Source organism: Toxorhynchites rutilus, chromosome 3 (assembly GCF_029784135.1).
Source record: "Toxorhynchites rutilus septentrionalis strain SRP chromosome 3, ASM2978413v1, whole genome shotgun sequence".
NCBI lineage: Eukaryota > Metazoa > Arthropoda > Insecta > Diptera > Culicidae > Toxorhynchites > Toxorhynchites rutilus.
The window spans coordinates 317,645,781-317,664,098 of NC_073746.1; the positions used below are offsets into that span (position 1 = coordinate 317,645,781).

Here is an 18,318-nt window from a genome sequence, read left to right on the forward strand (position 1 = left end):
TCAAACAGGATAATGACCCTAAGCAAACTGATCCCATCGTGCTGGAGTGCCTACACTATAATGTCCCAATAAACTCAAAACACCCCAGCAATCACCGGATTTGAACACTATTGAGCAAGAAATAGTCAGTAAATCAAGAAATGTTTAAAAAATAAAAATCCAGGGAACGAAGCAGAGCTCGAAACGACGATTCATGAGATCTGGGAGAATATTCCATTTATAAAAATCACGTCTCGGTGCTTGCAGACAGTGCTGGACGCCAAAGGGGGCCATACTAAATACTAGGAGATTGATTTTTGTAATCTGTTAACATTTCTGAACTGATTTCAATTTTCTTTTCAAGACAAACTTAAACTATACATTCAATTTTGCAACGTCTGAATTGAAGATTTTTTGTTTGTTGTTTAAACATGAAGTAGAAATGTGACTATTTTAATTTTTTTATCACTACATGAGAGTGAAAAGAATCAATTTTACGATGAATATGAGTCGCTTTTAATTATTTACTTTTAAACCCCGAAAAACTTAAAAATAACAAACCAACATGGGGTGTATACTTAATTTTGCGTTTGACTGGACGAATTACCGTTTCAATTACTTCCCATGGTATCTTCTGATGGATCTGGATCTTAGCGACAGTAATTTTTTTACAAAGCTCTAAAGTTGTTTCATCGATCGGAATTGTTATGTCATGTGTTACCCAACAAACAATCATCTAAAATATAATTAATTTTTCTCAGCATTGGAACCAGTTTAGTAAAAGAAAACGAACTGATTTTTTACAGATATAAATTCGTATATAGTATTGCAATGTAAAAAAAACATGCCGATACCCAGTCGTGTCCGCCAAAGAGCCGATACGGTCCCGACAAGGCTCTTACAGCCAATTGGTCGACTAACGCACAAGTCCAACCGCCAGCCTTGTTTTGGATTGACAATTAATATCCTCATCCAGAGGAGTCGAGAAATTTTCATTTACTAAAAATTCCTAGACCGGCTCTTAAAAAACCTTTTACTTTATATCCTTTATATCTGTGCAACGCGCGCGGCGCTCAAACTTTTGTAGACTACTTTTTTTTAACAAATTAAAAACGACAAAAATAAAAATAGTCCATCATCGCCAAGATTATGATAGACATAATAGAGACGTACTTATTAAAAACAAAAAATATAACATAACATATATAAATGAAAAATTGTTCAAAATTGTCTAAACAATATAATCCGTTAAAAAAGACATCGTCAGATCATACATTGAAAATAATAAAAACAAAAGAAATCAAAAAACTGTTCACAATAGGATCAGATCAGATCAATCAGATCAGTTCGTAAAAAACTTCGTCAGTCAAAATCGTTGTTAAAAAAAAATCTGCTGTTAGGAAAATACAGCTTTAATGTGTGGAATACAGTTTCTCTTGAATTCTGCTAGTGTTGTTGCACGTTTAATATGTCTTGGCATCGAGTTGAAATCATTTACTCCTTTAAAATATAGCGAATCTTGTGAAGCACATGTTAAGAAATAAGAAAATAAGTTGATATGCTGAGATATACTTTGTATAAGAGATTATTCAGATCAAATTGAAGCTTTTGTTCGACCATTGATATTTATTATGTTTATTTGCAAAGCAGCTTTTATACAACACATGACGGACTACTGAAATGAGCACTTGCTGCAAGCGTTTTTTAAACTCATGTTTGACTGCTTGCCGTTACGTGGTCTAACGGAGCAAATGGTTCGATTGAGGATCATCGTTGTAAAGGTCATGAGTTCGATTTTCAGCCATTTTATTATTTTTTTTAACAGTTCATCAAAAACTGTAAATAGCAGCTGTAAAAGACTCTAGACTTCGAGTTGTTAGAAGGTGGATTCTATTTATTGATATTCGGCAGAAGAAACTAATGCAGTCAAACAAATATCGCCTTCTATGATTGGACAGTCTGAGTAGAGCTTAACAAATCAAAATATGGTCGAATAAAACTTTTCACCACATCTTGATGTTGGATAAACGTTTTATAATTAATTTGAAACAACATAGCTTCAACTTAATAACTTTGTAATTTGCGTGATCAAGGGTTGAATATAAATTTTATGACAAATAGTATAGCATAAAGTTGAACGAAACTATCATAAAAACGTCACACTGATTGGGAATTGTATATCACAAATTTACGTTTTTCAGGGCATTTTTTTAAAATACATTCAAATAAGTATGCGCTATTACTAACATATGTTTAAATTTGTTGAACTGTTAAGATAGAGGCTTGCTATAAATATTTAATTTAAGAATCGTCTAAATTGCCACTCATCATTGCTGTTCTATTCATGACTATATTTCTTGATAGCAATGCTTTATAAATTTTTTCCACATTACTCATCAAATTTTTGAAAATAAAAACAACAAAGCTTCATTAATTGCGTAGTTCTTAGTTTCAAAGGCGAAGTTTTCTCCATACATCTATTTTTATTGTTTTTCGAAACCTTACGCCAGATGAAGAATTATTTTCAACATTTCCAATTTATCATTTTGGATATGATGGCATATTATGAAGAAAACACTTTTGAACAATTATAGTGATATTTATTTGGTTTATTACAAGTTATGGATGAACGACTGGATATAAAAAAATCACGGAGAAATATCTCCTCGTACTACTAATATATTCCAATAACAATCAATACAAATACATTATAAAACAATCACGGCAAAAGGTCAAAGGATATTAAACTCGTCGCATTTTAAAGAGGAACTATCCTAGCTCAGGTGGCTGGTGCATAAGAATAGCTACGTAGGCGACCGGTAGACCGCGGACTACCCTTTGGCCACCCTTGTTCTATCTATATATGCTGCATCCGATAGTTTTTTAATGTAATGTTCAATATATGGAACACTGCAATATTACCAATTTAACATTTGCATGATTTTTTCTTTATTGGTGAAATAAATCAAAGCCCAGACACGATCAACTTAAAGTGAATTGCTCTTTTATATAATTTTTGGGCGTTTCATGTTATGATGGAAATTTAAACCATTATACAAAGAAGATCTTTTATGTTCCTGGACTAATTTTTGACGCGGGACTACGTCTAACAGAATTATATGGGGGTAAGATGAAAACTTAAACACAAGTAGGAAAAAAGTGAAAAATTTCGAATGCTTAGGCGTCGTGCACAAATAACGTAACGCGAGAATGCGGAGAAGGGGGGGGGTGGTCGAGGTTGCGATACTTACTATGTATTAGAGATGAGAAATTGCGTTACGTAGGGTGGGGGGGTAAGGTGTTCCAAAATCCGGATTTTTAGCGTTACGTAATTTGTGCACGACGCCTTATAACTCGAGAATTTCTTAATAGATCGGAAAGATGTTTGCATCAATTGATAGGAAATATTTCTACGCATCTATCACAAAGAAAAATTTTTTTTTATGAGTTACAAAAAAAAAAATTATTGTGAAATGTTAAACATTATCGAAACGCCCTAGCTGCCACATTTTGATTGGCCCGATTTCTGCTCATGAAATTGTGGCACCCAAAAGGAGCAACCAGAGTTACAGCGAAATATGATTTTCCCAACACAGACTTCGAAACCAAGGTGCCTGGGGAAATCGGCTTTGCTAATATATACATGTGGCAAGTACTTTTGTACTCGCTTGTCTTTGTGCAGACCAGAATATGTTTCCCTAACACGTACTTGTAAACTGAGGACCCTGGGAAAATCGTCTTTTCAGATACTAGAGGCGAATAAACTTTCAAGTTTAAATTGAACTCGGAAATTATTTCATTCAACCAATAATTGAATCAATACAAACAAATGATTACTAAGCCAACGGTAGTCCCACGTTAACCTTGCGTTTAGATCATAGATATAAACCAACCATTTTTTTGTTATTAAGATTTTCACACGTTAGAAGTTTTATGTTTTCAACAATTGCAAAAAGACGAAATCAGTTTTGTACTATTGAATTTGGTGATTTCAAACGAGTTTACCAGCATTCAAATATTATCCATAAATCATAACTGTTGAATAACAGTCACATTCAATCATTACACTCATCTCATACACATTATACAGGGTGAGTAGTAATAACTGTCAGTAAAGCAAATGGTCACAAAAATTAAACGCTTGAAAAAATTTTAATTTAGAGTGTATTCCATTTTAAGTACATCCATAACATTTCTCTTAAATTAGTCCAATTCGAATATTTCTCCCTTTGCTTTAATTACCAGTCGCAATCGTTGTTGGAAAGCGTTACAGCTGGCACGCACGATATCCTGAGGCATTTCATTCCAAACCTTCTCCAAACGTTGCTTGAAAGTGTCCACTGTCATTCCCTTGGTAATTTCTAGTTTTCCAAGCATGTAACCCCATGCAGAGAAGTCGAGAGGATTTAAATCAGGCGAAGAAGCAGGCCACTCTTTCGAAGAAATAAAATCCGGAAAATTGTCCTCACACCAAGCCTGTGTAGCTTTTGCCTGATGAGACGGCGCAGAATCTTGTTGGAAGCAGTATGGTATATTCTTGTAGTGTTTTCTGACAATGGGAAGCAAATGGTTCTTCAAAACATTGTCGATGTAGTATTTAGTGTTGATTTTAACACCAGGTTCGATGAACAGCAAGGGAACCTTCAAATTTTTGGAGAAACATCCCCATACCATCACCCTGAACAGCCAGCTTGTCCCGAGGAATATCAGAAAGATGCATATATCCGATCATTTTGTTGATTGTGGTGATCCTGTAACAGGAACAATTTTTCGTCCGAAAACAGAATTTCACAACCACCGTGCCGCTTGAGCAGCTGCCGACATCTTTCGACTCTTCCAGCCTTCTGCTTTTCAGTCAAACCGTGCACCCGTTGTTTTTTGTATGGAATCAATAGAAGATCATCTTTCAAAATAGTCTTCATGGTTGACTGTGATATCCCCAGCTCCTTGGCCATCTTACGTCCAGACTGAGCAGGATTCCGTCGAACTTGAGCTTGAGCTTGAGCTTGGGTAGACTGTACAATTCGTAGTTGCTCTCCGTGATTGACCTGAACCAACCAAATTGCACAAAGAACACACAGCATGACGCTTGGGACTAGCAAATCATTCTCGTTGTGCAATTCTCGGTGATTCGAGCTTTGAATGGTCAATAACGACGCCGGCCACGTCCTTACAGTCACCAGGGGAAGGGCAGGAATGTTAGTATGATATTCGCCGCCCGAAGGCCAGAAGGGTCGCCTCTATAGCGTGGTTCCCTAGCGTTTATCATGGAAAGGATAGTTGTTAGTAGGGAGAGGTAAAAATCAGGATTCACTGTGGTAAGTGATGTGATTGTGTAAACGCGAACTATCGACAAGGTAATCTTTAGGTAATCTGAAGAGGAAAACCTATAAAACTAATTGTATGTATTCTATTTCTATCGCAAGTTCTTTAGATCTAAATCCAATTGTTAAGGCGAAGAGTTATATTTGGGAAACCTGATAAGGTCGCCGAGAGAACTATTGTACGCTTTATAGAATTCCAATCGCGGCGGGGGAGTTTTTTTTCAGGAAACCTGATAAGGTAACCAAGAAAACTCCTGAAAAACCAATAAGATGAGAAACTTACATCGCCATTAATCGCACACACACCTTATCAAACTTCAAATGCGACGTTGAAAACCTATATTTGGGAAACCTAAGAAGGTCACCGAGAGAACTCCTCTGAAACTAATCGGACCGGCAATACACCTCGTTGATCATTGAGCAGATCCTTTATCGACCTTCAATCACGGCAGGCAGGCAGGAATGGAAGAATTAAAGAATGAAAAAAAAAATAAAGAACACAATAGTTGATGAACATTAAAGAATTCAACAATTAAAGAACTGCAGACTTAAAGAACTGGAGCATTAACGGAACCAAGAATGAAGGAACCAAAGTATCAAAGAATTAAAGATCTAAAGAGTCTCCGTTCTGTTGAGCAAGCACGAAAACTACTCAAAACTTCCTGTACCCTGGCCACGCGTCGGCGAGCTACAGTATCCACCAAACGGAGCACGAGACTCTTCCCCTTCTTTTCTTATTTAAACACCCCTGGGTTCACCACTCCACTTCCATCCCCGGAACATACACACAAACACACACAACTGTCTTGATCAATCACGGACAAACCGTAGGCGTGATTGTTGTCATATGCCAAGGAGACTAAGAACAATTAATTTGGTCTCATGACGACCACTAAAGCAATCAAAACTGACACCCTTGCACTGCACACCCATACAACCAGAGGGCATTCACCGGGTATCTGCATGTACAGCATGGCAGAACGTACGATCAATAAAATATACACACCCACACACCAGAGCAGGCCCACCACGTAATAAATAAACAAATCTACATGTCAAGTCGACTCATTAACAAAATCATAACAGCGTGACATAATGCAACCCACAATACAAATGAAACATATCCATATGACAACAATCACGCGATCAACAAATGAAAACAGAGAACATAACATACACCCACATCATCCTCAACGTTTGAACGGAAATGACGAGTCCCGCTCGTCAAAAACTTTCCTGCACAAACGAACAATGACGGGTCGGACTCGCCAGAAACTATTGAGGTTTGATGCTTTTAATGAGAGTAACATCTATAAGTCATATCGAGTCTATTGCTTTGATACACTTATGTGCATGCTTCTAGTTACCGTTAAGCGGCCATAGACTATGAATACTACCGCGCAATACCCCGGTCTGCGCAATACAATTGCTCGTCTAGGGGCAATATTGAAGCCCCTAGACGAACAACCACACCGCACAAACCAAAATACTGCGCAATAATACTGAACGTCTATTGGCCGCTTTGGAATGCAAACTGTATAAATCCACGCAGCCAAGCAGCGCTGACTGAAAACAAACCGTCGTTCCAGGGGTCAATGAAGGTCACGCTCTCCACTCCACACTGATGCAAAACCCTCTGCAGACGACGAAACCAGTCACCATGCCACGAATACATGTGCTCGCCTCTGCTCCCTGCAGCACACAACACATAACATAAACCATCAACAGCAGTCGACTTGAGAGACAGAAGCATAGCTCGATTAGATAGAAAAAGGAAGAAACACAAATACAGATACTACTTAGCTTAACAAGTGTTGTGGCCAATCCAACATCAACTGCTGATATGTGTGAACATAACTGTTCGTCGCCTCTTCCGCCTCCCACGGCATTGTGCTGCTTTCGTACAAGTAGAATTTTTCAGTGATACTCTCACAACATCCATTGCAAGAACTCTCAGCTTCATTTGCACACCACTTCGACATACACTCGCTGTGTTGGTGGCTATAAAGCGAGAATTTCGTTTCGCTCTCTGCACATAACACCAACACATGCATCCGCGGCTCATGTAGGGAACTGAAAACCACGAACACACCGAAACTGAGCCGGCGACGCGGAAGCATTTTCTCAATTATAGCAAATGGATATGCTATAAGCATCCATTTCGTAGTCAAAATTCACGCATCCTCCAAACCAAATGATTTTATTTCACTAATTAGCGACAGGGTGCCATATTGGCCATAAAAAATACCAACTTTCACGCACAAAAAACAGACTCAATCGCCACAATCCTTATAAAAAGAGGACCACAAATACACACGTCCGTCGCGAACCGATGCACAAATCAAACTCCTGAGCAGGATTCCGTCGAACTCGCTCTCTTACTCGTTTGATGGCTTCCGGACTCCTCACAGTGCGTTTACGACCAGGCTTGGGAAGTATTTTCCAAGAACCAGTCTCCTTGTATCGCTTGATGGTACGAAAGATGAATCTTTCGTTGATTCCGAGTGGTTTCAGCTTCTTTAAGATATCACACGGTCGAAAACTTTTCAAGAACAGACTTATCACAAGCTCCCTTTTTGCGTCCATGGTTACCGCGACTCTTAAACGAATGAAAATTCAAACCAAACTTGCAAGGGATGTTGACATTTGAATACACTCTAAACGAAAAATATGCAGACACATCTGTGATTAACCCATCTTAAATTAAACACGTCTATAAAACACTGACAGTTATTACTACTCACCCTTGTACAGCTTATGGAATCGTTATCTGGCCGCGTGTTCTGCCTGTCGTCGGGATTCGGAATTTTCACATTTTTCACATGTTGTCGACATTCTTAAATCTGATTCCGTTAGAAAATCATTAATTATTCCAGTATTATATACAGCGTATTGGATAGTTCATCGAGAATCTCTTAAGGTGATATAGAAAAATTATATTTGATGAAAAAATCTCTACGTTTATGAAGAGAATTCAACGATTTTATATGTTTACGCAATGCAGATCCAAAACTTGTTTCAAGTTTCAAAAATTTGTTTCACCTTCAGCCAGGCTTCTTAAAAATGTGTTGATACCAGATTTGGCAGTAATTTTATACTATTTAACTCTTCCTTGATTTCGCAAAAGTAAACATGACCGTAGAAAAGAGAATTGCTTAAAACCTGTCAGAATATGCGCTTTGGCGTCTGCGATTTGTTTTCGCACGGTGTTGTTTGACAATGACACCCATGCTGCATTTGCATGCTGCCTCATCAAGTCTGTGACATTCCTCACATCCCCACAGCCTCATCATCCTTAACAAGTTTGATATCCAAATTTCATTTCAGTTTTGACGGCTGCTAAGCTTCCACACCTCGTTGCATAGTGCACACTGTGGCTTATCGATTCCATTACCGGTTAGAATCTTGAATCCTCGTTTTATACATTTATAATTCGGCCTTCGAGTTTTATACTGTTGTTTTGGGTTCTATATTGCCATAGAACCATACAAAATGTCAAGTTCGCTCAGCATAAATCTAGAATAATCACCAAAATCCCCCAAAGTATACTTTATTTCTGCGGAAAAACTTTGTAATATTTTGAAATCAATTTGTCCAGTTGCTTAAACAATTCAGCAAATCTGAAGAAATATTCTAGCAAGGGATACGCTTCTATACGAAAGACTTGTTCAGCCACCCTCGGATGAATGAAACTGTGCTCAGATAACTTCTTGATAAATCTGGAATTTGCCAATATGTGCCAATATTAGCATAGACTCAATGTCGATCTCCTGAAGATTGTATAGTTCCCCTCCGGTAATAAACCGTGTACAGCAAGCTGACCTAAATGACTGTAACTGTCGTCATGCTTACCGAAATCTGAAAACCAGTTTCGAGCTTTTGTTTACATTGATCATGAATTCGAAAACGAAACCTAATATAGTATGCTTTTCCCGTTAGATAAGTCAGCATTTATGGGAAACCGGTGTCTGCTGAAGATTACAGCTAATAAATAATGGTTGAGAGATAGTAGAAGATTAAATGACCCGAAACAAATGGCTTTTGGAGGTGTTCACGAATAACGGTAATCGCTTCACTGGTTTGGTTGAACAGATAATCTGCACATTTTTCTTCAAACATGATGTGACTGAGGTCGGAGCATAGTCTTTGAAAGACGCATCGTATCTAAATGTATCATATGTATTTAAAACATTTATTCCCAGGCAATTGAATGAACTATAGAGTACGATATTTAATAGACGTGTAGCATATGGGAAAATTTTAAGCAGACAAAATTGCGAAAATATTTTCCTACTGGTTGTATCGATCTTACTTAATTTAGGTTTATTTCAATTGAATTTTTTTTTCTATGTGCATTGAAATGTGATTGAAACTCAAACTAGCAAAATATATTATGTTCTTCGATTTATAATGCAATTTGTTCGCTGTGACCGCAACTCTTCGATCAGCAATCTGATTCAAGACGGAGGTGCTCTCATTTGCGTACCCAAAGCTAACAGTCCAGCATCATTGAAATTCCAAATACTACTCGAACAGATCGCAGTTGAAGTAAGTCCCCCAAATATGTCAATCCATGTTTTATGTGTTTACTTGAAACTCAATAGTAATCAAGAGATTTACAGGGAGCACTGTAGTAGTGTCTAGTACAATTTTGATCGCAAAAACGAAACCGATGTGGTCATCGTTATGGGTGACTATACCTGTGGTACCTTAGTGTGGGCCTGACATTCATATGCTACTATCTTCAGTGTTCCTAGATGCGGGCCTGTACCGAGATGTCATTATTAGTTGGAATTTCATTAGAGATCGGATGTTGTTCTGGAGTGTTGAATAAAAATACATTTAATTAAATAATAAAACGGCGTTATTTATTCGAAGTATCACAGTGGCGACGAGGAGTAACAACAGCAGCATAAAAAAAAAAAAGAGAAAATTTGCTATTGACGCATCGTTACCATCGCGATAGTTTGAATAGCGAGGAAATTCCGCAGAGGCAGACGGTGAAGTCTGCAAAGGCAGATTGAGAAAACCGCAGAAGCGGACAAATAAACCGCAAAGGCGGATGCTGAAATCTGCAAAGGCAGGTTGAGGAAACCGCAGAGGCGGACAAAAAAAAAAAAAATAAAACCGCAGAGGCGGACGAAAAAAAACAGAAAACCGCAGAGGCGGACAAAAAAAAAAAAAAAAAACAAAACCGCAGAGGCGAACAAAAAAAAAAAAAACAAAACCGCAGAGGCGAACAAAAAAAAAAAAAAAAACAAAACCGCAGAGGCGAAAAAAAAAAAAAAACAAAACCGCAGAGGCGGACACGTCACTTTAGAGCATGTATAGACGGAAAGTCTATAAAGAAAGACAAAGGTCATCTGTAACTTCCAAAGGGAAAATTTAAGCAAGTTTAACTGTGCTGGTATGTAAAATACACTCAGAATCTGAATGTATAATTTCATGGACTATATTTATTTTAGGACAAAACTGTTGATGATGGAGAAGTGGGATATCCCCCAATTTAAGTTGAAATCGTTTCCCCAAAATTTAGTCCGGAACGAATGGGTCAAGTATAAAAGAAATATTGACTACATAATCGCGGCGACAGGAGAAACTGATCGCACACGGATTAAGAACATCTTTTTGGCCAAAGCTGGACCAGAATTGCAAGAAATCTTTACTTCTATTCCTGGAGCAGATGTACAGGAAGACCCCGAGAAATCAATCGATCCATTCGCAGTGGCAATAAACAAGCTAGACGAGTATTTTTCACCGAAACAGCATGAAACTTTTGAACGAAACATGTTTTGGACACTGAAACCAGAAACAGAGGAAACACTAGGGAAGTTTATGCTTCGATGTCAAGACCAAGCTGCGAAGTGTAACTTTGGTAGTAATGCTGAAGAGAGTCGGGCTATCAGCGTGGTTGACAAGGTGATTCTATACGCTCCGAGCGATCTCAAGGAACAGCTGCTGCAAAAAGATGTTTTGAAACTGGACGACGTTACCAAAATTGTCAGCTCGTATGAATCAGTGAAACAGCAAGCGAAATCGTTTAGTCTTCCAGGAACAAGTTTTTCTAGTGATACCGATTGCATACCGTTATCCAACGTGAATAAGGTTAAACACATGACGAATAAAGGATGCACACGATGCGGTCGAAGAAACCACTTCGCAAATGACTCTGCTTGCCCGGCAAGATTGAAGGAATGTATAAAATGTAAGCGAATCGGACATTTTGCCGCGCAATGCCGATCTCTACCTGCACTGAAGCATAAACAGTTTCCAAAGCAAGAGTCAAAATGGCAAGGTAAACGATTCAAGTCACACCAAGTGAACGAGATAGGAACATCAGATGACAATGAAAGTAAAAACTTTCTGTTTAGTATCAGCGATGGAGGCGAGCTAATTAGAATCAAGCTGGGTGGAGTAGTACTGCAGGTGCTCGTGGACTCTGGGTGCAAGAAAAACATAGTGGATGAACAATCTTGGAACTACATCAAAGCGAATGGGGCAAAGATATGGAACCAAACAAAGAACTGTGACGAGGTATTTCTACCATATGGTGAAAATGCGAAGCCGTTGACACTTTTGGGAAAATTCGACGCAACTGTATCCATAAATGACATTGGCAAGATCCATGAAACCATAGCTACATTTTATGTAGCCAAAGGTGGTCAACAGTGCTTATTAGGCCGAGTCACTGCCACTGACTTAGGCGTCCTTTTTATCGGTTTACCGAGTACTCATGGAGTTAACGCAATAAAAACCACGGGAGTTCAGCCATTTCCCAAAATTAAGGGTATCCAGGTTAAAGTACCGATCGATGAATTTGTACAACCAGTATGCCAACCACCAAGGCGGCCTCCCATCGCCCTCATGACGAAAATTGAAGATAAATTGAATTCGCTGTTGGCTAGTGATATCATAGAGCGCGTTGAAGGTAGCAGTCCGTGGGTATCTCCATTGGTAACAGTGGTTAAAGATAACGGGGATCTTCGATTATGCGTTGACATGCGCAGAGCAAATATGGCCATTGTGCGGGAACGACACATAATGCCAACAATCGAAGATTTCCTACCAAGATTCACATCTGCAAAGTGGTTTAGCCGGCTTGATGTGAAAGAAGCGTTTCATCAAGTGGAGCTTGAAAACGGAAGTCGTTACATAACAACTTTTATAACCCACATGGGACTTTTTCGATATAAGCGTCTGATGTACGGTATAGCTTGTGCACCAGAGCTATTTCAAAGAATCCTTGAACAAATTCTGAGTCCTTTTAGCAAAAATGTGGTTAATTTTATAGACGACATTCTGATATTTGCTAGCACAGAACAGGAACACGATAGAGTACTCGACGCAGTGTTGTCAACGCTGAACAAATATGGAATGCTGTTAAATCAGGGTAAATGCGTGTTCAAAGTTTCGGAATTAGAATTCTTAGGACATGTTATATCTCCTGACGGAATCTGCCCTTCGAACAGTAAGGTTGAATGTCTTCAAAAATTTCGTGCTCCCAGCACCTCGGAAGAAGTTCGGAGTTTCCTGGGGTTGGTGACATACATTGGTCGGTTCCTACCGAATTTGGCGACAATAACTGCTCCACTCCGTGAACTGACTCATTCTGGAGTCAAATTTATTTGGGGTGAAAAACAACAAACATCTTTCGAAAAGCTTAAGGAGCTGATAGGCAATGTGCAACACTTGCGATTCTTCGACAACACTTTGCGGACCAGGGTTATCGCTGATGCTTCACCGGTGGCGCTCGGAGCTGTTCTTTTACAGTTCAAAGGACCCACCGATGATGATCCACGACCAATTGCCTACGCCAGTAAAAGTCTCACATCGACAGAGAAACGTTATTGTCAGACCGAAAAAGAAGCTCTCGCGCTGGTCTGGGCCGTGGAGCGTTTTTCCGTATATCTTTTGGGGCGAAAGTTTGAATTGGAAACCGATCACAAACCATTAGAAGCAATTTTCAAACCGACGTCCAGGCCATGCTCGCGGATTGAACGATGGGTGCTTAGGCTCCAGTCGTTTTCATTTGTAGTTAAATATCGTAAAGGCATCAATAATGTGGCGGATCCATTTTCAAGATTGGTTGAGGAACAACCGCCAAAAGAGTTTGACGCTGAAAGCAAGTTTATGGTGCTAGCAGTTCTGGAATCAGCGGCGATCGATGTTCAGTTGCTTGAGGAGAGGTCTAGCGCTGACGCTACTTTGGGAGCCGTTAAGCAATGCCTACATACCGGAAACTGGGATATACAGCTAGTTAAGCCTTTCACTCCTTTCAAGAACGAATTAGGATTCATCGGAGATCTAGTAGTCAGAGGAAATAAATTAGTTGTACCAGATTGTTTAAGACAACGCATGCTAGATTTGGCTCATGAGGGCCACCCAGGTGAATCAGTGATGAAACGACGCCTGCGTGACCGTGTTTGGTGGCCTGGAATGGACCGGGATGCAGAGAAACAGGTTAAAGCATGTGACGGATGCAGACTGGTGAGTTTGCCTAATAAACCAGAACCAATGAGCCGTCGTGAGATGCCTTCAAAGCCATGGATTGAGGTAGCCGTAGATTTTCTCGGCCCATTACCTTGTGGAACCTATTTACTTGTGATTATCGATTACTACAGCCGTTACAAGGAGGTGGAGACGATGGCCAAAATAACTGCGAAAGAAACCGTCGAAAGACTTGACCGAATATTTAGTCGACTCGGTTATCCACAAACAATCACTTTAGATAACGCGAAGCAATTTGTTGGAACTGAATTAGATGAGTACACCAAAATTAAAGGAATTACCCTCAGACACTCAACTCCATATTGGCCACAAGAAAATGGATTGGTTGAGCGTCAAAATCGCTCCCTATTGAAACGCCTTCAGATCAGCCATGCTCTAAGCAGGGATTGGCGGCGGGATCTCCGTGAATATTTGCTGATGTATTACACCACGCCGCATTCGATCACGGGAAAAACTCCGACGGAACTGCTATATGGTAGAACCATTAGATCCAAAATACCCACACTGGATGACATCGAGACAATGCCCATCAGCAGTGAAGCTCGTGACAGGGATCTGGTTTTGAAGGATATAGGAAAACAATCAGAAGACATGCGGCGCCATGCTAGAAAATATTCACTCGCAACAGGCGATACTGTGCTTATGCAGAACCTTTTGCCTGGTAATAAGTTATCAACGACGTTCAATCCAAAGGAGTACGTTGTGATGCATCGCTCTGGACCGCGTGTTACCATTGAAGATCCAGCAACTGGCAAGTCGTACGATCGCAATATATCTCATCTGAAAAAGGTGTCTGAGAATGCGGAAGGATTAACGGAAACGAATCCAACATCTGAGGAAGTCAACGAGAATCACAATAATCCATCACCCGAGTTTTTGCCAGAATCTTCCAATTCAGATGGTGAATTCAATGGGTTTAACATCGGGTTGAATCAAAATGATGAGTCTAATTCACTTCCTAAAAAACGACAGCAACGTGCTACGAAGAAGCCTTCTAGATTTGCAGATTACGTACCGTAATATACATTTATATAAAAGGGGAGATGTGGTACCTTAGTGTGGGCCTGACATTCATATGCTACTATCTTCAGTGTTCCTAGATGCGGGCCTGTACCGAGATGTCATTATTAGTTGGAATTTCATTAGAGATCGGATGTTGTTCTGGAGTGTTGAATAAAAATACATTTAATTAAATAATAAAACGGCGTTATTTATTCGAAGTATCACAATACCCTTTCTAATCTTTCGTGGTATCTCGATGAACAATTGGACAGCTATTTACCTGCAAACACTCCCTCTGAGTCAGAAATCACACTAACGTAGACGATTCTTGGCTCTGCTTCACGGCTGTCTGTTCAATTGGTGTTGTATGATACTAAACAAATTAAAATCTTGGAACCTCTGACTGGGCTGTTACGAAAGTACGTACAACTAATAGAAAGCCGCTGCATTTTGCAATTACATCAATACATTTTTGAGCACGTTCCGTCCTTGTTCTTGACTTTCGCCAAGAGTAGAAAGCAAAACCAAGGAGTTACATCGGATATGTTCTACAACGACCGCCAAGCCAATAGTCATAGTTCTTCAGCAGCGTTGAGAACGATGAGCTATCCTTTGTTGGCAATTAACTAAACTTCTCTAACACCATTAATTTCTCTCGCCCTTGAATGTTGTCTCCTAATGATGTTCTGATGGCGCTTTCATCTGTAAATATACCGAATAGCGCAGGACTCCATCGTCTATCATCATTACTATTAAAACAATACATCACATGGTTGTCGCCTCATGTGTCGATTCTTTTCTAAGTCTTCACCTGATGGTGTGAGTGGAAAGTTGCATCATTTTCGCCAATTCACAAATATGTCAATATCCACAATGTTGCAAATTATTTCTCGACCTTTCGAAAATTTTATAAACCTGTCTTCGATTTTCGCAGCGGGTTTGTTAGAAATCGAAAACAGTTATATAGAATTTTCGAAAGTCTTCGACAAAGTTCCGCACACACCACAATAATTCAAAATAATGGACGCAGTGGTTCAGACCCAACAGGGGGAAAAAAATGGGCCTGCCCGATTTGATAACTAAGTGCACCCAAAATTGATTTTTAGCTCATGTTTTGTCATCCCGATTTATTAAATTAAATGAGACATAACATGACAGAAAATGTCATGACTCACAAATACTGGTAAGCATTTGTATAATATACATGGTACAGCAATATAAGATTAATACGAGCGAGAAACAAAAGACAAATACGCTTTCCGCATACTTTGCCACATGCACGGCCCAGACCGAGATAGATATTGCTCTCCTTTTTTACTCTTAGAAAACACTTTCTAACTTCACTTGATAATCAGGTGCAATATTATCACGCATTTGTTGAACATCAAATGATTAGCTAATGTGAATAGCGTGGTAGTGTAAAACAGTCTTGCGTTTAGCCGGCCTTGGTTCGATCCCCGTTGTCGTCGTTTGGACTTTTTTTTTGCGATCCCAAAATAGATGAAAAAAGAAAAAGAAAGAGATGTCTGCTTCCATACATACAAACATTTTAAAGCGTTGTGGGACAGATGACATTATTTGCCTATTTGACGCCTCAAGGCACGAAATGGCATGTTTTCTGTCGAAAATGAAATGCTTTCTGACAACGCTAGTTTGGGTGTGGACGCTATTTTATTTGACATTTCGCGACGGGTTTGTTAGATTCAAAATGGCGTCTGGAACGTTCAACATCCTCACTGCTGTACCCAGGGTTGCCAACTATTTTTTTTTTAAATCAGGGAGGATGAAAGAAAAAATCAGGGAAAATTAGGATAGCTCATATTGGGTTGTCCGGAAAGTTCGTACCCATTTTTGAGTAAACAAAAGTATTATTTTCTAAATTTTATATGCACAGTTGTTTTGAAATCAATTCAGGAAGTTCTGAAATCTTTCAGGTAGCCTAACAATTCTATACATTAACTTATTATGGAAGATAATTTGTCCAGTTGCGAGCAGTATTTGTGGGAATGTATCGACTGGTTTCTCGGTAGAAGCTCACAATACAGAATTCCTCTCCAATACCACCTGAACCAGATCATAATTTTTTTTCAGGTGAAGACCGAGGCACTTTGTGAGAGATCGGATCCCTTCTTAAGAATAAGATGAAATGTAAATACATATTAGATATAAGATAGGTTTAAGAATTGAGTGTGATGAGTGTGATTGAGAGTGTGAGTGTGATCATTGTCAACATATCCTCATATCCCCTCCTTTTCCTGAAGAAAATATGTCACCCTTCTAAACTCGAGTTGACCGCGAGTAATCGGTTTCCTATATTATTAACATTAGAATTAAGGAAAAATGTATATATACTAGTAACAATACAGTAAGGAGTTCGGCTCCTTTAAACCTATGTAACTGAGCCTGTAAAAATAAACGATTTAAATAAAAAAAAAAAGACCGAGACAGTCAGATTGTTTCAAATGACCCGTTTGTATCACCCGCCACGACTTGCTTGAAAAAAATCGATGCATAGATGAAACGCACAAGTCCTAACGATTTACGTAACCATGTTTCAACTGATGCACATGAACGGAGATTTTAAACATGCTAATTCATTTGTCGTGTCTCACGGATCATTCTTGCAACTTCTTGCTTTGCAAACAATTTAATATATATTCTTCAAGAAATAAAACACTTTTTAATAATAATTACAGTTTAAAAAGATGCTTACATGTTCTTACTTCTAAAATTCTTGTATATCGATTGTTATACTTGGATGTTATTTGCTGCGAAAATGTGATGAATCCTGTATCGTTTTTATTTAACTGTACATAATTTTTGGTCGCTAATATTCCTTTCATCGTTTCCGTTCCTATTCTGTTTCTAAATTTCGTTTTATTGAGATTGAATTGCGAGAACCTTCGGGCATATGATTCTCATAGATTATATTTTTTTCACGTTAACTTCAAAATTTAAAAAAATGTCGACACTGTACCTTCGAAAATGGGAACAGATAGAGTATAATCGAAAGAAAGAGTAAGTATTATATAAGCGCGGACCGGAAAGCTTTTTAATGTAGACTATTATGACAGTTCTCATACACAACCAGCGAAACTCCCAGTATATTTATATGGATTTCTTTTTCTGATTTAGCAAAAAGTGAAAAATCAGGATCATTTTATAAAAATCAGGGAAAATTGAGTGTTTGTCAGGTTATCAGGGAGCGTGCCAAAAAGTCTGGGAAATCCTGAAAAATCAGGAAGGTTGGCATCTCTGGCTGTACCACAGAGCAGTCACTAAGAACCACTCATGATCCTTGTTTACGTAAACGGCATCTGCAGTCTTCTTCCTCGGATTGTTTGATGTATGCAGATAAACTAAAGTTCTACCATGTCGCCTTCAACAATGTGTACCCTTCAATGACTTTATTCTGTTCTCTAGCTCGAAGCCCATTAGATTACGCACGTTTGGGCCCCATATCACAGAGAGCAAATTATCCACGCCAAAAGCGCCCTAAGATCGT

General features: G+C 38.9%; 2 protein-coding genes across 2 annotated transcripts in view; one reads left to right on the top strand and one right to left on the bottom strand.

Annotated features, from left to right (window-relative positions):
• The window catches only part of LOC129780254 (40S ribosomal protein S8-like), a 263,344-nt gene that overhangs the window by 75,546 nt on the left and 169,480 nt on the right, over positions 1-18,318 (bottom strand). The gene's annotated exons all lie outside the window — the stretch shown is intronic.
• Positions 10,543-14,998, top strand: LOC129780255 (uncharacterized protein K02A2.6-like). Its single transcript, XM_055788317.1, has 2 exons — positions 10,543-10,710; positions 10,769-14,998. Exon 2 carries the CDS (start codon positions 10,782-10,784, stop codon positions 14,829-14,831), a length of 4,050 nt encoding a protein of 1,349 aa, XP_055644292.1. The 5' UTR covers positions 10,543-10,710; positions 10,769-10,781; the 3' UTR covers positions 14,832-14,998.

What these genes read in the sequence shown, in the direction of transcription:
- LOC129780255 (XM_055788317.1), top strand. Translation starts at nt 10,782, where the DNA reads ATGATGGAGAAGTGGGATATCCCCCAATTTAAGTTGAAATCGTTTCCC.